We start from the raw sequence: 23,210 nt of genomic DNA on the forward strand, positions 1-23,210 counted from the left end.
TGGCATTTAACAGATTCTGTTTCACTCATTAAAAATGCTGAGGTGGTGAACTTGTATCACTTCTATGGTTCCCAGTAATGTTCAACCTTAAGTTTAAAAAAATCTAGGAGATTAAAGAGCATGTTATCTGGCAAGTTCATTCCACCCCCAGTGGTTATTAATTTTGGAACACATCTGAATTCCTTCTCTGTGGCATATGCTTTAGCAGAGGAAAAGACAGCTCCAGGCCAGGGTCAGATTTCAAGTTCTCATCTGTTGGTACCACTACCAGATCCCTCTTTGTCGTCAACTTTTGAGATCTTCCCTGAGTACAACTTGGTTTCCGAAGTGCTACACAGTGCCTCTGGTCATCATTCTCTTCACACAACCACAATCTCCTCTCCTGGAAAAGCATCTACTCTACTGAGCTTTGCTTTTGGAAAGAACTTCTCCCTGAGACCAGGTTGAGAGCGACTCTCTGGTGCCATACTTCCCAGCATGGAGGTGAAGAACTTTGAAGTTTGGGATTATGTCGTCTTTGCAGCCCTCTTTGTCATTTCCTCTGGAATTGGGGTGTTCTTTGCCATTAGGGAGAGAAAAAAGGCAACTTCAAGGGAGTTTCTGGTTGGGGGACGGCAAATGACCTTTGGCCCCGTGGCATTGTCTCTGACAGCCAGCTTCATGTCCGCTGTCACTGTCCTGGGGACCCCGGCTGAGGTCTACCGCTTTGGGGCATCCTTCATCATCTTCTTCATTGCGTACGCATTTGTGATCCTCTTCACATCAGAGCTCTTTCTCCCTGTGTTCTACAGATCTGGCATCACCAGCACATATGAGGTAAGACAACTACTTCCTTCATCTTCACTTTGGGAGGTAGTTGCTGTTTCCTCTCCACTTGAACATGTTTTGTTATTCTTGCTTTTTTCTCTAGTGATACACATTGTCTTGATGATAACACATGATAGTTGAAAAACACTCACTTATTTTCAGGGCAATTATACATCATGGGAAAAAATATTGCAGTGTTATTGGGGAAAGCTTAAGCTTTGGATACAGATACACTTGTATCCAAAGACATCTACAGACACCTACACTTTCCATCTGTAGAACAGAAACAACAAAGTCAAGCATGCCAGGCGACTTCAATGATTAAATGAGAACATGTAGGTAAACATCTAATATACTGTCTAACTTGTAGGAGATTCTCAATGAAGGAAAGCTGATGTTATTACTTGTATTATTATTAACATCAGTATTCGGCAAAGCACAAAGAACATTGTGTAGTGTCACTTTTCAGCTAAGAAAACGGAGATACAGATAAATGACTTAGTCAAGGTTGTACAGTGGATTGTACAGTTTTAGTAAAACAGTTCAGTTACTACATTAAACCAATTGCAAATATATAACTGAGGAGATTTGAGACAGTACAGATAGAGGACATATAAGCATTTCATTGAATTTAATTTACCATTTACCTTTGCCCTTTACATATTTTTTAAATTGTAGTACCCTAATAAGAAGAAATTCAGATTGTGTAAAGTACATATTTTGGGACTGCCTCTTTCTTTATAAGAATTAGCAGTGTGGCATTAAAAGGGGTTTAAAGTATGAACTTTAAACTCAGGTTACTTGGCTTTGAATACTAGCTCTGCTGCTTAACTAGCTGTATGACTTTGGGAAAATGACTTACCCTCTCTGTACCTGATTTTCACATATGTAAAATAAGAATAATAAAACTACCTATCTTAAAGAATGTCTGTGAGGAGTAAATGAGTTATTATATGCAAATACTTTTAACAGAGCCTGGCAAGTTGTAAATGCCATGGAAGAGTTTTATATTATTTATCATTATTGTTCTTGTTGTTGTTACAGTCCCCAAATTTCTACCAATCTCTGTATAGAAACTTGAATTTATGTTTATTTGTTCATCATCCATCTTCTGCTACCTAGCCATAGATATTCTTACCAGGATCTTTTGAAGTAGTTAAAACTGAAAGGGTAGAGTCTATTTCCCGACCTCTTGAATCTGGGATGGTGACTTGCTTGTGACTTGCTTTGACCAATATCATGTGGCAGAAGTGATGTGTGAATTGGGAGCTTAAGTCTCATGAGGCTTATAGCTTCTGCCTTTGCCTTCTTGCAATGTTGTCCTGATATAGCTATGTCAGGAAGTGGGTCTAGTTGTTCTAGCTTCTGGAGGATGAGTGAACAAGTAGAGAAGAACAGAAGCACACTGGCCGGCAGCCAACACCAATCACCAGACATGTGAGTGATGCCATCTTGGATTTTCTCCCCCAGCTGAACTTCCCATTGATTGCAGCCCCATGGCAGCCCTTGATTCAGGAGAATCAAGTAGAGGAATCACCCAGCCAATCCTAATAATTGTGAGAAATATTAAGTCCTTGGTTTTTAAGCCATTGAGTTTTGGGATTGGCAATAGCCAACTTATTTAAATGCTTTGATATGCAGGGGGATTTCAAGACTAATCTATGTCATCTGCGCTACTTTGTCACTATCCTCTCCCGTGTCAAAGCATAAGGAACTGTTCTCACCCTCAAGTTATAAATTAGACTCAACTCATTTGCAATATCATACATTTTCATTATCTCCACTTGGACAGTTTATAATTGGTCTCATCATGTTGTCTCCACTTCACTTAGAGTTATCTTCTTCTTTGTCTTATCAAACACTAATAGATCTAGCATGCTATTATTTACCCTTAACACTACCTGTGAGCTGATGTCTACCTGCTTTCTCATTTTTCTTGGACTTCTTAAGCTAAATAGTTTCTGAACTACTTACTTCTCTCTAATCCAGACTTTTTCATTATAATGCCCAGGCTACTACTTCTTCCATAGTGTTTTCTAAGCATAGATTATACACTTTTTTTTTCTGTAAATTGCTTTCCTTTTAGTTCTCCTTTAAACTACGTTTGTGGCATTTTAGTAATTATATTTAAAATTTGAGAAATTAGGTGTGTAGGTATAAGATATCATTATTGAGTATTATTTCAGTACAGTAAATAAAGTGACAAAATATTTGTTGTAAATGGATATTTAGGGTGTGGTAGGGTCTAAACCAATGTTATGAGGCCTTTTTAGGTCATTATAAGGATTGGTGTTTACTCTCAGTGGGATGGGTCATTGCACTGTTTAGGCAGGAGAGTGCTGTAATGTGATTTGTATTTTAAGAGTATGACTCTAGCTGTATGTTGAGGCTAATTATAAGGTTTTTACTGCTGAAGCAGGGGGTCTAGTTAGGAAGCTATTGCTGTAATCTAGGCAAGAATGATGGTATTAGCGTGGAGACAGAGGGGATAATGCAAGTGAAATTTTGAAAGGGTGGGGAGGAGGTGCCAGGATTCTTTTATGAATTGCATGTGGGGAGTGAGACAGAAAGAGGAGTCAAGGATGGCTCCATGATACTTGAACCAACATGAAAAGTGGACTTATTTCCTGAGATGGAAAATAGTGTGGCTATATCAGGTTTGGGGTTTTGAAAATAGTCAAACATGATGGTAAATGTTACCTGTGCTATTTTTAAAAGCAAGCACAAAGCATGCAACTTTTCTGCTGAACTTCCATTTTTACTTTTGACTGTAGTTAAAACTATACACCAATCCAGGATGACCATTGGATACGTGAGTGAGTGAATACAATCTTTCAGATGGAGAATTATGCAGTTTGAATAGTCTCTTATTTCATGGATGAGAAACCAGAGGCTTAGATAACAGAGTGAGATAGTGGCAAAGCTCAAACTAGAATTCAAGGTGTCTTACTTCTGATCTAGTTCTTTTTTTTTCATATATATTTTTCTTAATACTGTCTCTCTAGTTTGACTGAATTGACTGAATTTAGAGGAACTAAACTGAAATGTTAAAACCATTGACTTTTGCTGATTCCTATAGCAGTTTTCTCACTACCTTTCCATTTTTCAGGAACAATTTCCCCTTTGCTTTCCTAGACTTCATATGCCAAACAGTCCTAAAGCCAATATCACATAGTTTGGGTTTTGTTACATTTCTCCACTTCTGATACCACATTTTATATCAGTTATCTATTGCTGTGTAACATACCATCCCAAAACAAATTTCTTAAACCAACAATTTTACCTGCTCACAATTTTGTGGATCAGTAACCTGACCTGAGCTCAAGAGAGTCTAGTAAGACAGTAAGGTTCTTCTGGTCTTACTTGGGGCCATCTCTGTAACTGCCATCAGCTAGTGGGTTGGTTAGTGGCTCGTTGGTCTAGGGGAACTCAGATGGGACAGCTTGTAGCATACTACACTTGGTTTCATCCTCTAGTAGGCTATCCTGGGTTCTTCATGTGATGGGAAAAGAATCCCTGTCAACCAGAAGACACAGCTCATTACAAGCAATTTTGCAGTCTCCACTTGAATCATATTTGGTAGAAATATCACCGTCTTAAGTTGCGTTCCCCCAGAGGCAAATTCTGAGACAAGGAGTTTAATGCAAGTCATTTTGGGGGGAAATGATTTTATTAAGCATTGGTAGGCAAGTGGCAAGTAAGACATGGAAAAAAAGGAAGCCAATAAAGTTATGTTTTTGAGCAGGTTGTTATTGTGAGCAACTGAGGTTCTAGCTCACTGGGGATTTCTGGGGGACAATACAGATCACATGTCAGGGTTGGTCTCCTTGAAATGAAAATAACTGGGATTTTTTGGTCCAACTTCCTTTTGTCATTGGCTGAAAGACAATGATAACACCCCCAAGCACTTCTAGTCTGCCCTGTGCAAGGGGTGAGATAAAGCCCTCAAGCAGAAAATCACGGTGCAGTTAGATGCTATCAACATGTACTGGGACAGAGAATGCCAATAAGCTCCAGGAGTCACACCCACAGTGACTACTAGTCACTAAGATCCCACTATATTCCCGTCCCTGCACTTGATGTTATCGTACACTATACGATTAGATCCTACAAATGCCAATTTTAGAAAGAGGTGGCCATCATTTAGTGCAATAAACTAATCCTTCCAAGGACATGTGATTTGAACCCATGTTGTCTTCAGCTTAAAAGTTTTGCACTGTTTTTTATCCTATGATACCTGAGACTTTCAGTTTCTCTCTCAGTGACTTCCTTACTTCTTTAAAAATATTTTCCTCATACCTGGTGCCCTCAGTTACACATCCACTTGATTATTACCTGACTCACAGTGTACTGAATGTGTTGTCTGAATAAAGATGGTCTGAAAATAAGGTGGTTCCTCCCTTGGGGGAAGGGTTGAGCAGTAAATTGGGAGATGTGGATTAGTGTGAAACTGAGTCACAATTCTGTCAAGAGGAGTTTTTTCTAGGGTTTCAAAGAAGGTTCCACCTTAAGCCATCAATCAACACTTACTTATGTATTATTTCTAGGAAAAGGACACATCAGTAAACTTCTGGGTTAATCAAAATGATTTTTCTTAAATTAGATAAGAAAGAACTGCTACCAATTAGAAATTACTACCAAGAACTACCACCAGGATATTAAGTCCTCAAGTCATTTGCTACTTTTAACATTCATTTTGTTCCTTCAGTATATGTTTATCATACACTGGAAGACAAATACTAGTGCCTTCTAGAATATTTGTTCAGGAATACCTTTCTTGACCTCCAACAGTAAATCAGATCCATCTGTTTAGTGTGTTCACACCTCCCTGTAGCTTTTTAGTACATACCATCACTGTAACTTTACTTTAGTATAAATTTGTTAATGGTCTCCTCTAATCTGTAAAATTGTGACATGAACTGTATAATATTTGCTATCATTGTATAGCAGAATGCCATATAGAGGGAAAGTAATAAATATTTGTTAAATGAATGAATACATGAAAGACGAAGATAAAATGAATAAAATAAGACCCTGTTTACATGTACCAGGGAAAGTAAGAGTGGTAGGCTGAAAAATGCATCCCCCTCCCTCTAAAAATCATAATACATGTTCTAATCCCAGGAACCTGTGACTGTTATCTTATATGGTTTAGAAAAAGAGATCTCTGTAAAGTTGAATAAATTAAGGATCTTGAGATGGAGAGATTATCCTGGTTAAACCAGGTAGGCCTTAAGTACAAGCACATTTATATGAGGGAGGCAGAAGGAGATTTGACAGACAGAAGAAAAGGCAGTGTGACCAAAGAGGCAGAGATTAGAGTGATAAAGCTAAAAGCTAAAGGACTGCCTGCAGCCACCAAAAACCCCAAAGAAACAAATTCTTCCCTAAGACCTCCAGAGGGAGCAGAGCCCTGCCAACACTTTGATTTTGGCCCAGTGAAATTGATTTTGAACTCCTGGCTTCCAGCAGAACTGTAAGAGAACACAGTTCTGTTGCGTTAAGCCACCCAATTTGTGATATTTTGTTACAGTAGCCATACGAAACAAATACAGTAAGCTACGCGAATCCAACACTAAAATACAAGGCAGCAGGTGATCAAGTGTTATTACATATGAAAGAAGTTTAATATTAGTTGCCCTAAATGCTCAGAGGAGAAAGTATGAGTAGGAACAGGAATGGCAATTGGGCTATCCTTTTTTTTTGTTTGTTTTTTTACATCTTTATTGGAGTATAATTGCTTTACAATGGTGTGTTAGTTTCTGCTTTATAACGAAGTGAATCAGTTATACATATACATATGTTCCCATATCTCTTCCCTCTTGCATCTGCCTCCCTCCCACTCTCCCTATCCCACCCCTCTAGGTGGTCACAAAGCACAGAGCTGATCTCCCTGTGCTATGCGGCTGCTTCCCACTAGCTATCTATTTTACGTTTGGTAGTGTATAAATGTCCATGCCACTGTCTCACTTTGTCACAGCTTATCCTTCCCTCCCCATATCCTCAAGTCCATTCTCTAAGAATTGGTGAATTTGGAGAGAGGGAGGCTCTCTCACACTGAAAATCTGCCTACACAAAGGACAAATCTGCAGAGTACAAAGTATGCTGGTTGAATTATACATAATGATTTTACGTGGAGAATAAATCATGTGAGGGTTAGTGATGTGAGCTAACAAGAAGGGTGTGGACCAGACAGTAGAGAGTTTAGAATGTCAAGCCTGGGATGTGCATTTTGTTTTGTCAATGATAGAGAGTCACTGGAAAGTTTGAGGAAAAGCATGACATGACCAGAGCTCTGCTTTAGGAGAATCAGTGCAGCAGGTGTGTGGTTGGTGGAATGAGTGGGTAAGGCTTGGAATTAGAGAGGTCAGTTAGGGGGCTACTGCATTGATCTGGGAAAGAGGAAAGGAAGGCCTGAGCTGAATCTGGGGACAGTGGGATATAAAAGGAAATAATGGCTTTGGCATATCCACTAGGAAGAGCCCTGGATAATGAGCCAGAAAATCTGGTTTTTATTGAAGCAATAACAATTTAAAAATAAAAAACATTTATCTTCTCTGACCCTCAAGGGAAGCTTGAGCAAAAATTGAGTTTTACTGTATCTTTGACTTTAAATAATCCAAATTTGTTTCCTTTTCTCCCAAGTACAGATAGTATAAAATCATGTTATAAACTAAGCACTAAACTCAGAGAAATACCAAGAAAACAGAAAACCTTCTTAGCAGCCCTTACATAAAACTTGCTGATTCTTTGCACGTCCTTCTCTCTGTTCTTTCTAGTACTTACAACTACGATTCAACAAGCCAGTTCGCTATGCAGCCACAGCCATCTACATTTTGCAGACGGTAAGGAGTAAGGGTTGCTGCAGAGGTGGACTGGGGAACAACAAGTATGGGTTTGTTTATTTCAGGGGGCAATTAACACAATTAAAAGAAACATTCAACACTAAGAAGAAACTACTTTCTTCTAAGGATAGCACTTTCAAGACAAATGATTATATCAAGGTATTTCCACATTTCATAGACCCCATATATCTGTACAAATAATGACAAACAAATATATATATATATAATAAATCACCAAGGGAAAAAAAGCTTTTTCTTAAATTTATTTTGAACTCTTATTTAACCTGTTCAAGTTGCTTTTGATGTGAAATGATCTGGTAACTAATTCTGTTTTGTTTTGTTTTTTTACTAGTAAACTATGTTGAACCAGAAATACCCGTTTTGCTGAAAATCTGTTTAAGACTATACTCTCAAACCAATATTCCCACATTCCCCTTTTGGACTCCTCTCCTGGGTTCTAGGGTGCCCTCTTTCTGCCCCACACTTGCCTGTGGGACACCCTCAATGCATTTCCCGTAACTCACCAAGAACTTTCTGCTAGAAGCTAACTCCCTTCTCTTTTCTTAATCAAAACTCCCACTCACTGACTGAAGGATTTAAGAACAAGAAACTGCTCCTTGACCTGTCCATAGATATTTGTCTTTTAAAACCCCACATGGATCTCTAAATGGTGAAATTTCATTTAAAATTAAATGGGACTCCGTCCACTTCCATCAGTGTAGTGGCTGCAGGTCTGGGAGCTTGAAGATATACCCACTATGAAGATCACCTATGTTGGTAGTTTTCCCTGCATGGTGCTCTAATCACGGATTATTTCCATCTCCACTCTAAAATTTATGTTTCAAATTGCTAAAATGTGTTTGTGTCATGGTGATATGTGTATAATGGGGTAGTGGAAGGGTGAATCAAAAACTTAACTTGAACCCTATTTTCATATCCTTCAGAAATATACCAGATCTAGCCATAAAATCTCAAAATATGCAGCCATCTTAAAAGTCCAACACTCTTCCTCCATCACATGCTTATTATCCCTTCTGCAAATTAGTTACAGTAGCCAAGGATTTCAAAACAAGAGTGCCTGGGATTGAAGTGTTTGACGAAGAAGTTTAAGGAAATGTAGCTCTAAGGTCATAAGGAATTTTTTAGGCAGACTTACTTTCAGTGTCACTTTTCTCACTGTTCACCTGATTCTTGTCTCTCCACCAGATTCTCTACACAGGAGTGGTGGTGTATGCTCCTGCTCTGGCCCTCAATCAAGGTGAGCTAGCGACACTCTCTTGCACTGTCCACCATTTTTATACATGCCTTGTCACCTTGAGAAATATACACACAACATCTTGTTGAGGAGACATTCCTGTGGTTAGGGTGCTTGAATTACTGTAGTTGTCACAACATAAAGCTCTATAAACTGAACGCTGAAAACAATGCAAATAACTAGTTACTTGATTTTATCCACATGGTTCCAAACACCCAATGTGATTATTGCTTGTTTTCTAATCACTGAAGTTATGGCAATTTTTTTTGAAGTATGGTTGATTTACAGTATGTTTTGTTAGATTGTACATCAAAGTTATTCAGTTGTATATACTTTTTGTGCAAAGTATTTTCCATTATAAGTTATTACAAGATATTGAATATAGTTCCTTGTGCTATACAGTAAATCTTTGTTGTTTAGCTTTTTTTTTCTATTGGAGTATAGCTGCTTTACAATAGTGTGTTAGTTTCTGCTGTACAATGAAGTGAATCAGCTATAAGTATACATATATCCCCTCCCTGTTGGACCTCCCTCCCACCCTCCCCCCCAATCCCACCCATCTAGGTCATCACAGAGCACTGAGCTGATCTCCCTGTGCTACACAGCAGGTTCCCACCAGCTGCCTATTCTACACATGGTAGTGTACATATGTCAATCCTAATCTCCCAATTCATTCCACCCTCCCCTTCCCCACCCCCCATGTTCACATGTCTGTTCTCTACATCTGCGTCTCTATTCCTGCCTTGCAAATAGGTTCATCTGTACCATTTTTCTAGATTCCACATATATGTGTTAATATACAATATTTGTTTTTCTCTTTCTGACTTACTTAACTCTGTATGACAGTCTCTAGGTCTATCCACATCTCTACAAATGACCCAATTTCATTCTTTTTTATGGCTGAGTAGTATTCCAGTGTGTATATGTACAACATCTTCTTTATCCATTTGTCTGTCGTTGGATATTCAGGTTGTTTTCATGTCCTGATTATTGTAAATAGTGCAATGAACACTGGGATACTTGTGTCTTTTTTTTTAATTTTATTTATTTATTTTTTTATACAGCAGGTTCTTATTAGTAATCTATTTTATACATATTAGTATATACATGTCAATCCCAATCTCCCAATTCATCCCACCACTGCCACCCCCACCCCCACTCTCCTCCCTTGGTATCCATACGTTTGTTCTCTACATCTGTGTCTCTATTTCTGCCTTGCAAACCGGTTCATCTGTACTTTTCTTCTAGATTCCAAATATATGCATTAACCGACAATATTTGTTTTTCTCTTTCTGACTTACTTCACTCTGTATGACAGTCTCTAGGTCCATCCACGTCTCTAAAATGACCCAATTCCATTCCTTTTTATGGCTGAGTAATATTCCATTGTGTATGTGTACCACATCTTCTTTAACCATTCATCTGTCTATAGGCATTTAGGTTGCTTCCATGACCTGGCTATTGTAAATAGTGCTGCATGAACATTGGGGTGCATGTGTCTGTTTGAATTATGGTTTTCTCAGGATATATGCCCAGTAGTGGGATTGCTGGGTCATATGGTAATTCTATTTTTAGTTTTTTAAGGAACCTCCATACTGTTCTCCATAGTGGTTGTATTAATTTACATTCCCACCAACAGTGCAAGAGGGTTCCCCTTTCTCCACACCCTCTCCAGCATTTATTTTTGTAGATTTTTTCATGATGGCCATTCTGACCTGTGTGAGGTATGTATAGTAATGTGTTTCAGTAATCTCATACTACTAACTTATCCCTACTCCTTCCCTTTCTCCTTTGGTAACAGTAAGTTTGACAATTTTGTATGGTACATACACAACCACTAAATAAGGTCATCTATAATATATGTCCTTTCTCAGCAATCTCATGAAGTTGATACTCTGAATACATGAGTAAAATGTGCTTGTAGTAATTATTTTAAGATTTACACCTGACCCCTTTGAAAGAATAGAATCCTAGGGAAAAAAAGGAAAGAAGAAACAAAAGTGAAAGAAATTTCATAATAATACCTGTAATATTAGAAGTCCTCAGTATTCAATTTAATTGTGCTATGTGATTATAATGAGAAATATTTATTCATGGTCAACGTTTAGGTGGTTTCAAAGTACTCAGACTAACTTCGTTAAGAAAAACAAACAAACAAACAATTGGTGCAGAGATTGGAAGCTCTAGAATATTAAGAGGAATAATTTGGCTTTTAGCATTACATGAAAATTATGGGCTGGGTTGAGGTATAATAATGTAATAAAATAATCTTTATCAGAGGTGAAAAAATTTAATGAGACAACTCTAATTTGATTTCCATTTGCGCACAAAGAACACAGACAAAAATATTGTGACTTTTTCCTCATAAAGTTTGTTCTTTTACTTTCCTTAGAGAAACTTCTTTCAATATTTTTTTCTCCTTTCATAGTGACTGGGTTTGATCTCTGGGGCTCTGTGTTTGCAACAGGAATTGTTTGCACATTCTACTGTACCCTGGTATGTATCTGGCTGTGAAAAAGTATTTAGCACTATCTCCTAATATGGGATAAGGGCTAATTTCCAACAACAGGGCATCTAAGTATAGCAGAAATTGCTATTCCACAATTAAATAGAAATATGCTGGCTTATCTATCACAGTTTCCAGAGGAAGGTGCCATTGTTTTGTTTAAAATTCTTTTCAGTACCAGCCATTAATAGAATTTGGGCTCTGGGCTCATTTGAGAAAGCCATGGCTAAGAGAAGATTTAATGACAGAAATATCTCCGTGTTCGGAGGGTAGGTGACCATACACAACTACTGAGAAAAAAAAAATGTGCTCATTAACAGTGATTATAAAACATAGGTAGCATTTATACTTCACTGTCTACTGGTTGAGGAATACAAAATGCATGAATGAACGATCAAGGATGGCTGGTATTTTGTAAAATTGAGATTCCACAACTTGTTTTTGTCTCTTATAGATGGATTAGTTTGGATTACATTTAACATTTGGTCTTACACATGGTCAGTTTTAACCAAGGAACCTGGGTGGTATTGGCAATTATAGTTATATAATTGTTACAATCGGTTTAGTTCAACAAACGTTCATTGAGAACCTATTATTTGCCATGCCCTGCAATAGAAATCTTTATTCTTCTGAGTCATTGGTACCATATATGGAGGCTTTAAGTAACCAGTTAAGAATATGGCAATGGTCCCCAGATAGCTAGATTCTCCTTCCTCCTTTACAGAGAAAAATAAAGTAATTGATATATTATCATATAGCACCATCCATGTATTTTGGCCTTGTGTGCATATCACTTACTCTTTTAACATATATCATGATAACATACAATTTAAAAATGTTCTTATCTCTATTTTCATACTTGCAAATCCCACCATTTCTTTGCACTACAGTTTTATCTTATTTTTTTTCCATTCCATTCTCACTACCATAATTCTATTCCAGACATACTCCTCCTACCTAAATTTAAAATAGTCTCCTATTCCTTACATGTCTGGCCATATGTGACAGATTAGTGACTCTGAAGTAACTTCCCATAGGAGGATAAATAGATGCATTGCTTAGCAACAGTAATGGAAGCCAGAAACAATGGAATAATATCTTCAAAGCACTGAAGGAAAACAATTGTCAGTTATAATTGTGTATGTAGCAAAACTATCTTTCAGAAACTGACTGTCAAGAACTGAGAGAAATTACCTCTAACATATCTTCCCCTGAGAAAAACCTAGAGGAAATACTGTGGGAAGAAGGAAAATTATCCAGTTTTTGATAGAAGAAGTAATGATAAGAAAATAAAATAGTAAACCTTTAGTAAGTCTAGTCAAACAATTTCCGTTGCTTAATGAAAACAACAATAATTTTATAGTATGGTATAATTTATATAGTATCTAATAATATAGTTTATAATATTATAAATATAATAATAATGATTACTATTATATGTAATTTTGAGATTAAGAAAAAGAATAACTTTCATTTGGACATCAATAGCATGTAAATCAGGAAGAGAGTAATTAGACTTAAAGATTTTTGTGGGGTTTTTTTTTGTGGTATGCGGGCCTCTCACTGTTGTGGCCTCTCCCGTTGCGGAGCACAGGCTCCAGACGCGCAGGCTCAGCGGCCATGGCTCACGGGCCCAGCCGCTCCGTGGCATGTGGGATCTTCCCCGACCGGGGCTCGAACCCGTGTCCCTGCATCGGCAGGCGGACTCTCAACCACTGTGCCACCAGGGAAGCCCCTTAAAGATTTTTTTAATCCTTGAATTGCTGGGGATTAAGACATTTTAAAAATTTAGACTCTAAATGAAAAATTCATGGCAAAATTTCAAGCAGACTCATTTAAATAAAACAATCAGAGTAGAAAAAGGGAATTAAAACAAAGCAAAAATAAAACTGCAATTGATTTAAGAAAGAGAAGAAAAAAATACAGAAAAAGTAGAACAAATAGAAACCAAAAAGATGTCAGAAACAAGTCTGGATACTTTAATAATCACAATATACAAAAATAAACTAAATGTACTACCTCTTAATTGATTTCAGTGTTTCCCTCCACCCTGCATGCCTCTGTTAACTTAATCTTCTTAAAACATCCATCTCTTCACGCCACTTGACTGACCTAATTCTCTCCTTGCTTCCCATTGTTCACAGGATAAAGTGTAAACTTCTTAACCTAGTGTTGGAAATCTTTCAGTCTGTGAGTCAATCCACCCATCTAACCTCTTCTCACCACACCTTTGTTCCACCTCCTACCTCTTGCCGGAACACAAGCTTCAATGTCTCACCAAACTGGTGGCTCATTTATCTAACACTTTTGCTCATAGAGCAGTTTCTTTACTCTGTTAATCCTGTGGATGTGTAGCCTAGCTAAGATAACCAGTGGAAGAGATTTAAAAAAAAAGAAAAAAGTGATTCCTGCCATCCAAGAGTTTGCAATCTAGGGAGGTAAACAGTAGAACCAAAACAACAGACTGATTAAAATACCTAAGTGACACTCAAGGCACAGTCAGGATTGTAGATGAGTGGTGTGTGGGCGTGTGTGTCTCTTGCTGTATGAAGGAGTCATAGAATCAGAGAAGTTTTCATGGTAGCTTATAGCTACATTAATCTGCCTTTTGAAGCACATTTGTTAAAGCGGTGATGAAGTGGTTTGTTCTCTTGCCCCAGGTCTAGCTCAAGTTCAGGTTTATGCATATAAACCATGCCAAGTAGCCTCTGAAAACTGAGGTCTTTGATATTTGGTCTTCATATCACTAAAATATGATATTGTGATTTGGGTTTAGAAGTCTTACTGTCTTTAAAGAAAATCAAAATACCACTCTTGGAAGGTGGAAGTAAGAGATTGCATATTTCTCAAATTGGAAATAGAACAGAATATAGAAACACAATGCATGTGGAAGGGACTTTTATGTCTATTTTTAAATTGCATTTTAACTTTAACTACACGAGAAATGATGAGACAAATCCAGTGTCTTCTTTCTTCTCAAGATAAAGATGAAGCCTGTCATCTTTTCACAGAAGTTCTTGACACTCTGGGGGAGTAACTGGGGGTAATTCTATTTTTCAACGTTAAAAATACCACATCCTTTCATTCACATAGTGCTTATTCATTTTCAAAGTACTTTTAAAATATATCACTTCATTTAATCTTTCCTAATTTGCTCATGGCACCTTTGCCATGTTCCTAAGGGATTCTCCAGCAGCCTCTTTCTTTCCTCCTTTCTTCTTGCCCACATATTCCCAACTAGAATTGTACATTGGAATCACCTGGGGAGCTGTAAAAACACTTAGAACTGGGTCCCAGCCCAGACCTCAATTTATTCAGAATTCCTGGGGATGGGGCTCAGTCATTGGGTTTTTTTGTTTGTTTCCAAATTCCCCAAGTGACTCTAAAAAGGATCCAGGTTTGATAACCACTGCTCTAACCTATTGCTGAATCACCGTCTCCTGAGGTCTACTGTTAGATTCACCCTCCTGACACTCTGGTTTACTCGCCTCATTATTTGACCATCCTCTAGCTCTTAAAACAACTTTCTCCATGAGTGTCTGGAATCTATCATTCCTTCCTAGTTCTTTTCTTTTTTTTCAGTAGCCTACCATCTCAGTTTCCCCAAATTTATTCACTGCACTAAATTTACAAAAAATAAAATCTCAAATTGTACAAGCAAGACCCAGATGATCATCCTCAATAAACCTGGCACACAAAATGTGCTCAGTGATGAAAGAAAGAAAGAAAGAAAGAAAGAAAGAAAGGGAGGAAGGAAGGAAGGAAGGAAGGAAGAAAGAAAGAAAGAAAGAAAGAAAGAAAGAAAGAAAGAAAGAAAGAAAGAAAGAAAGAAAGAAGGAAAGAAAGAAAGAAGGAAAGAAAGAAAGAAGGAAGGAAGGAAAGAAAGAAGGAAAGAAAGAAGGAAAGAAAGGAGGAAAGAAAGAAAGAAAGAAGGAAATAGAGAAAGAAAGAGGGAGAGAGAGAGAAAGAGAGAGGGATGGAGGGAGGGAGGGAGGAAATAAGGAAGGGAGGGAAGGAGAGAGAGAGAGAGATTGAGAAAGAGGGAGGGAGGGAGGGAGAGAAGGGGGAAGAAAGGGAGAAAAGGGAGAAAGAAAGATGCATTAGCAGAGAGGCTGTGCAGAAATGGAAGAGTTGAGGCTTCATTTTTAAGAACTCACATCCATTCTCTTCATTTCAGGGAGGACTAAAAGCAGTGGTGTGGACTGACGCATTTCAGATGGTTGTCATGACTGTGGGCTTCTTAACAGTTCTCATTCAAGGATCAGCCGATGCTGGTGGATTACACAATGTATTAGAGCAATCAGCCAATGGATCTCGACTAAATATATTTGAGTATGTCCAATGCTACTTTTTCTTGTTTTATAAAGATTTAGCCATATGACCTCATCACCTAAAATAATATTTGGGCATCAAAGGAATGTATTTGTTCACTCACTTCTCTCTGCCTCACAGCTTTGATGTAGATCCTCTCAGGAGGCACACTTTTTGGACAATCTCAGTGGGAGGAACTTTTACATGGCTTGGAATCTATGGAGTTAATCAGTCGACCATCCAGCGATGCATCTCTTGCAAAACAGAAAAACATGCCAAGCTGTGAGTTATTAATGAACATTTCAATGTTTTTTCTCTGCGCTTTACATGCTTCAAATGTGTTTGTGTGTGTGCATAAAAGAGAGAAAGAAACAAAGATTCATTTAACCCTTTCAACAATTTTTTGAGGCAGGCATTACTATTCCCTTCTCCACAAGGAAGTGGCAGTGCTGGGATTTGAACTTAGATCTTTCTGTCTGCCTTTGTTCACCGTCATTTGCTGCTTTCATTTACTGAGAAATTACTGGGTTAAATTAGGTGCTGGGGGAAGCAATGCAGAAAGAAGGAGCACATATTTCTTACTTACAGTTTCTGTGATGAGATGGCCCTCATCACTATTTCCATCCAGCATGTGGTCTCTTCAATTACTGTTTTTATTTTGATGGATGTACTGTAAAAGTTTCCAAGGAGACGTTAAAAGAAGAAAACCCAAGGTAATGAAGCAAGTCGTAACAGGGCTTCAGCTGCTCCAACTCCTGCCCGGATAACCAGTCACCAGTTTTACCAGGTCTGCTTACTCTGAAGGACTCCACAGAGTTGCAACTTAAGGCTTTTTAAAACCATGCAATTCATCCCACCTTCTAGAATGGAGACCAAAGGAAGTTATGCACTTTTATTTTTTATTTTTTTGTAAAACTGGCAGAAATAAGCTAGAATTTCATTGAAAATGGGCATTTCATGCTCATTGCTGCTACCCAAGGTTCCAGCCTCTGCAGACTTGTCAGAATGCCGTTAACTTTTCTTGGAGTGAGAAACAGCCACTATGAATATTTCCACAACTGATCATAAAATACTTTGAATGTATAGTTTCTTATTTAGACAGAATAATGGCTATGGATATGGTCCAACATTTTGTAACTTGAATTTCAAAAGGGAATATGTTACTTACATAGTTAACATACCCTCAGAAGGAAGAAGTGAAAACATTATCTACTGTTCTATCAATTCACTGGTAACATATTCATATCCTATTACAATAAATAATATTAAACTCTCTACACATGTGATCATCACTTTCTCAAATAGTTGAATTACTAAAAATGTATTTAGGACCAAATATAATTTTATCTTAAAATTCACTTAAAATTAGAATTCATTTAAAATTCTGCATTAAAATAAATTAGAGTTGACGATATCTGATAAGGGAAGAATCATTAGGTGAAATAAATAATAATTCTCTGTTAAATCAAGGGGTTTTTTAAATCTTGTGTGCTTGTGTTATACTGTTTATTCTTGTGAACATACCTAATTTCTCCCTATTATTATAATAGTACCTAAAAGTTAGGAAATGTATTTTTTTCATCATTTTTTCAAGAGGCCAAGAATAGTACTTTGTGCTTATTAAATATTGATTACTTATTGAACAAAGTAATGCTTCAAGAAGGTCATGCTTGAATGTGTAAGCACATAAATGGACACATATATACATAAGAATTTATGTGTGTGTGTGCATGTGTAGGAGTGTATATATGTATATTCCGGCATGTGTACTTGTGCTTGTGTATCTTTAGATCTTGTTTAGTGGACTGGTTTAAACTAAGCCACCCATTCATAATAGTTTCTTGGAATTTGTTACATTAGTATTTGATGGGTATGAAAACTGTCAGAAAAGGAGAGATACTCACGAAAGAAAATATATACATAATTTCCTAAGCATTTAGGACTGCCATTCCTGGTTCCACCCATCCCCACTCCCATGGAAGGACCAGAGCTATGATGGGAATTTTGTTAGAATAAGGAAAGATGAAAAAATAAAAACTGTCTTTAGAAAAGACTTCCCTGTAAGAATCTTAGTTGATTTAGTTGATACAATTCAGGAGCGAGAAATCAGTCCAAATGGTCAGTATGGTTGAAGTGCACAGAGCTGGAGGGGAGATTGCTATAGTGGGGATCTAGTGGGACCTCTCATTTGTCACGCAACTGGAGCCTCAAGGACACTTCCAGGGCACCTGAGGTCCACTCAGAGCCAGCTGCCAACAGACTCTTATCTAGGAGACTCTACAGAAGGTTGATTACGTGCATCACTTCTGCTCAATTATCTGAGAGCCTGATGTAATTAGGACATTCCATCAGGGTTTAGAAAAATCTCTGCATCATAGGTAGGTGAAAATACATCCATAAAGTTCATACTGAATGTGGCCATAGGTTAAAACCAGAAGTGACCCATTATAGATGCATTTAATTGCATGGCCAGAATGGTGATTACTCACTAAAGACAGCTTCATCTTAAGCCAGATCTTCTTCAAACTTAGGAATAGCATCACTTACCAAATCATTTTAGACGTGCTCCCTGGAAGCTGCTTTGGACGCTTTTGTTTCTAGACTTCAGTTGACATTTCAGGACTGCAGGTAGAAGATGATGCTGTGACGGCAGGAGAAGCTGGTGCAGGTTACCACGTCCCTTCCCATCACCGTCTCATGTCCCAGCTAAGATGAGCACATCCACACCCAGGCACTTATGTTCCATTCTCTTTGCCTTTGTTTATTTTCTTTATATCTTTTATTGCATCTAAAATCACCTTGTTTATTTATTTCATTTTGGTGATTATTACCTGCCTCTAATCCCAGAATATCATCTTCATGAGGGTGGGCTCTGGGTTGCTCACTGCTATGTCCTCAGTACCTGGAAGAACCTGGTACATAGTGATGCTTCATAAATATTTTCTGAATGAATCGATGAAGTGGCTTAAGTTGCAAACAGGAGAATTAGCCATGTAGAGAATTAAAGTCTATCTCTAAAGAAAAAAATAAGTTCAAATACAAGGGCTTTAACATTCTATTATACAATTTTGCCACTGATTTCTCATTTCCCATAGTTGACTGGTGAGTTTTTAAAATTGTTTTGGATAATGGCTATACAACCTACATATGGCTGTATAACCTCTATATATTTTTATGGAGTATAACTCATTCAATCTTCGTATTAGTCCTATAATAAGAAGTAAGGCAGGTATGTTAACACTCTTTTTACGAAGGATTTAACTGGCTCAGAGTCTTAGTGACTTGTCTGAAGTCACACAGTTGTTAAGGATAAAGTCTTCTGACTCCAGGTCTGATGCTTTTTCAAAAAAGAAATGATGTAAAGAGTATAACCATATTGTAAAGAATTTCTATCTTTCATTTATTCATTTAATCATTTTTAACAAAAATAAAATAATTTATGTCTGCTATGTGCAAGCACCATTGTGTGCTCTGGGGACGTAGCCCTGTGTGTGTTCGAGTGGGGGAAACAGATAATAAACAAATAAATGTATTATACAGTTTCAGATAAGGATAAATGCTATAAAGATGTAAAGCCGTATAAGGAGTAGAATCTGATGAGAGAGCAGGGAGTGACCTTTCAGGTAAAGAAGCCTATCCATGATATGGCCTGAGAAAAGTTTGAATAAAATTTGTCTAAATGGCAGAAGTAAGAGTACAGCAAATTCAGTTTGCAGATATTGACCATTTCATGTATCAAATGTATTCCCCAAAGGCTATGTCTAAATCAACCTTTTTCAAACAAAAGCAAACAAACAGCTAAAACTCAAAGATAAATATGGTTGGAATAATCCCAAGGAAGGAATTTCAGAGATAATACCCTTTCCTAACGTAAATAATGTAAAATAAAAATTTCCAGATGGGTTGATTATTTAATATTTGCTTCATAAAAGAATACTTTGATTTAAGGGTTTTCTGAAAGTCAGGTACACCTGTACAGCAGGGCTTTTAGGGGGCTTTGAAATGAATATGTGTCCTTACATTTGAATGTGAGTGCATCTGAATCCCTTCAAACAATGGCTGGACATTGTTTGAATGAAATGAAACATTCCCAGGAAATGCCTCCTGTTGCTCTTTGGGCCCCCTGCCCCTTGAAACTCTCTCCAGAGCAAGATTGTTTGTTCTCTCACTGATCCAGTGTGAGGCCAGCCGACTTTCAAGTCTTCCCTGAGATTTAGAAGATGTGTAATATTTTGACTTTCAAAGAACAGTATGAATACAAAATAACCATAGGATACTACAAATGCACTCAAACTGAAGTTAAACAGAATGTTATAGAATAAAAAGAATTGTTGTAGAATAAAAAGAATTGCTCCAAAGAATGTGGGGAAAATGACTTTAGGTTTTTCATACCTTCTATTGCCTTTTAAAAAACTGAACTTTAAACTTCATCTGATTTAACCTCCAAAGCGAATATTTCCAAAACGTGTCTACTTCTACATTTATCTCATCATTCCTCTGGAATAAAAGACGTTAAAATGAAAGTTGGCTTTTTGACAGTTTCATGAATTGAGTGGGGGGAAATTACTTGAAGTTATATAATATGAGTGATTGATACGTGAAATTTCATCCAAGGAAATAGACCTCACACTACACTTTGCAACTTTGCAGAAAAGCTATTTCAAAAGCAAACCCATCAAAAATCCACCTTGTTCAAATTTCATAATCAGTCTAAAACTGTAACATGCCCAAACAAAAAAAATGCAAAAGTATAAAAAGTAATGATTTTTAAAAATTGAAATAGGATCGACTTGTATTAGTTTCAGGTGTATAACATAGTGACTTGATATCAAAATATATACATTCTTGAAGGCTATAGAATTTTATTTTATAGCAAAAAGGCCCCCCAAATTTTACCTTGAGTCTTTGGTAATGCCTTGACCACACTGTAATATGACATACAGTCTACCAGTAGATCCATGTGTTATTTTCTAGAGCCTTGTATTTCAACTTGTTGGGCCTCTGGGTCATTCTGGCATGTGCTGTCTTCTCTGGCTTAATCATGTACTCCCACTTCAAAGACTGTGATCCCTGGACTTCTGGTATCATCTCAGCACCAGACCAGGTATGTGCTCCCTTGGGGCCAGTGGGGAACAGCTGAAATGTGTGTGTTTCTGGCCATCGATACTGAGCCTTTCTCTTTTTCGACCTGGACCTCTAGGTATTTCCCAAACCCCAAAGACTTGATTTCTTTCCTCTCCTCTTGGATGATATTATCACAGATCAGGTTCTAATACTGGGGAGTGAACACGTAAAAAGAAGGTATCTTACCTTGTCCTTGAAGGCAAGGACTGGGGCCAGGGCAGGGCTGGGGAGAGTGGAAGAGGACTTGAACCTATAGCTTTGGTTTTCAATGCCACCATTCAATTCTTTTTTTCTATCCATCACAACATTGGTTAACGATGCTTTAATCTCAGATTGAACAAAATGACCCTTATTTCTATAATGCTTCTGCTCATGTCTTCTCATTATGGCTTAAACAATATCACCCCAATATATTACATTAAGCATGCTTTTTAAAATTAATTTTTATTGGAGTACAGTTGACTTACAATGTTGTGTTAGTTTCAGCTGTACAGCAAAGTGAATCAGTTATACATATACATATATCCACTCTTTTTTAGATTCTATTCCGATATAGGTCATTACAGAGTATTGAGCTCCCTGTGCTATACAGTAGGTTCCTATTAGTTATCTATTTTATACATAGTAGTGTGTATATGTCAGTCCAAATCTCCCAATTTATCCCCCCTCCTCCTTTCCCCCCGGTGATCATAAGTTTGTTTTCTACATCTGTGACTCTACTTCTGTTTTGTAAATAGGTTCATTTGTACCATTATTTTAAGATTCCACATATAAGTGGCATCATATTATATTTGTTTTTCTCTGTCTGACTTATTTTACTCAGTATGACAATCTCTTTGTCCATCCTTAAAAACTCCATTCACGGAGAATATTCTCAGGAGGAGCTATCGTCTCTATCCTCTCCCCCTACATATACAACTGTCCCAATGTGTCCTGTGGCTGTTCCTCTCCCACAAATCTGGCTTCAGAGTAGAACCATAATACCTAGACTCCCTGAAGACCTGTTTTAAGTGTTTGTTTTTAGGATTTAGTTTCTAACATTAAGGGTAAACAGGCAAGAAAACAGCACACATTGCAAACGTAAAAAAAGTTAAAAGTTCCTGAATATTCTAAAGTTCATCCAACATTTTCCTTATATGACTGTCCCCTTCCTATCCCTTCCCCTCCCTTATAGCTGTACCTCAGGTCCATGGAATTGGATTGATCATAACCTCATTTGTTAGCATTTAACAATGATCGTCCAGGCAAATTCCTTTATTGTTACTTTATTTTTTTCTTTTTTTTCCCACCTCCTTTTGCTAAAAAGCTACAATACAGTCCCACATTTCAGACACTGCTGATGAGACCATTAATCCCATCTTGTTTTGCCTCCTCTTCAGCTGATGCCATACTTCGTCATGGAGTTATTTGCCACAATGCCAGGACTCCCAGGACTTTTTGTGGCTTGTGCCTTCAGTGGAACTCTGAGGTTAGTGTATTGACTACACTTGGCAATAACGTTCTGATAATGATGATGGTGAGGATGGTGATAGCAAGGCAACCAGGATGACAAAGGTAATGGTGGTAGTCATTATCAGTATTACTGAGTATTCACTGTGTGTCAGCTGCCCTGCTGAATGCCTTATATGCATTTGCTCATTAGTTGTCACACATTATATGAGGCCGAAACTACTCATTATCATCAGCTTACAAATAAGGAAACTAAGATTTAGCAAGGTAGATAACTTACCCATGGTGAGACAGTAAACTACAGAGGTGGTATGTAAACCTAGGTCCGCCTTTGCACTAGATCTCTCTGTTTATTTTCTCAACCTTGTCTGATGCCAACTGCCCCCATGGTTTCGCATCACCAGCACACAAGGCAGCTCTCTCTGCTGGTATTCCTCATTCAGCTGCAATACATTCTTACAGATCTATGCTTCGCAATCCATTCTCTCCATCTTCAATAACACACTCAAGCACATCCATATCCAAAATGTAAGAACATCCATATCCAAAATGTAGACATTATTCTAAGTACAAAATTTTTCACACATTTGTTCTAACAAATATTTTAGAAGGTTTATATTATGCCAGGCACAGCTGGTGACAGTGGGGATACTTCAGGGAACAAGACTAGCATAAGTATTGCCCTGATATAGAGTTTTCATTCTAGCAGACATGGAAGATGGACAATATATAACTAAACAACAACAAAAAAGACAAGGCATTGTTTGATAATGACAAATAGTATAAAGGAAATGACAGAGTGATAGCCTAGAGAGAGGTTAGGTTTGGGGACTTTGTTTTTGATAGGGTCTTTAGTGAACTCCTATTTAAGTATATGACATTTGTGCTGAGATCTAAAGTGTGTGGAGAAGCC

At 37.6% G+C, this 23,210-nt stretch overlaps 1 protein-coding gene across 1 annotated transcript in view; it reads left to right on the top strand.

The window, feature by feature from the left end:
• Positions 1-477: 477 nt before the first annotated feature.
• The window catches only part of SLC5A12 (solute carrier family 5 member 12), a 41,885-nt gene continuing 19,152 nt past the window's right edge, over positions 478-23,210 (top strand). The window contains exons 1-8 of the mRNA XM_067751774.1: positions 478-816; positions 7,587-7,652; positions 8,859-8,910; positions 11,336-11,403; positions 15,591-15,745; positions 15,866-16,006; positions 20,699-20,828; positions 22,228-22,316. Of these exons, the coding sequence (XP_067607875.1) occupies positions 478-816; positions 7,587-7,652; positions 8,859-8,910; positions 11,336-11,403; positions 15,591-15,745; positions 15,866-16,006; positions 20,699-20,828; positions 22,228-22,316 (1,040 nt within the window). The remainder of the gene's footprint in view (positions 817-7,586; positions 7,653-8,858; positions 8,911-11,335; positions 11,404-15,590; positions 15,746-15,865; positions 16,007-20,698; positions 20,829-22,227; positions 22,317-23,210) is intronic.

This window comes from Pseudorca crassidens, chromosome 9, assembly GCF_039906515.1.
Source record: "Pseudorca crassidens isolate mPseCra1 chromosome 9, mPseCra1.hap1, whole genome shotgun sequence".
NCBI lineage: Eukaryota > Metazoa > Chordata > Mammalia > Artiodactyla > Delphinidae > Pseudorca > Pseudorca crassidens.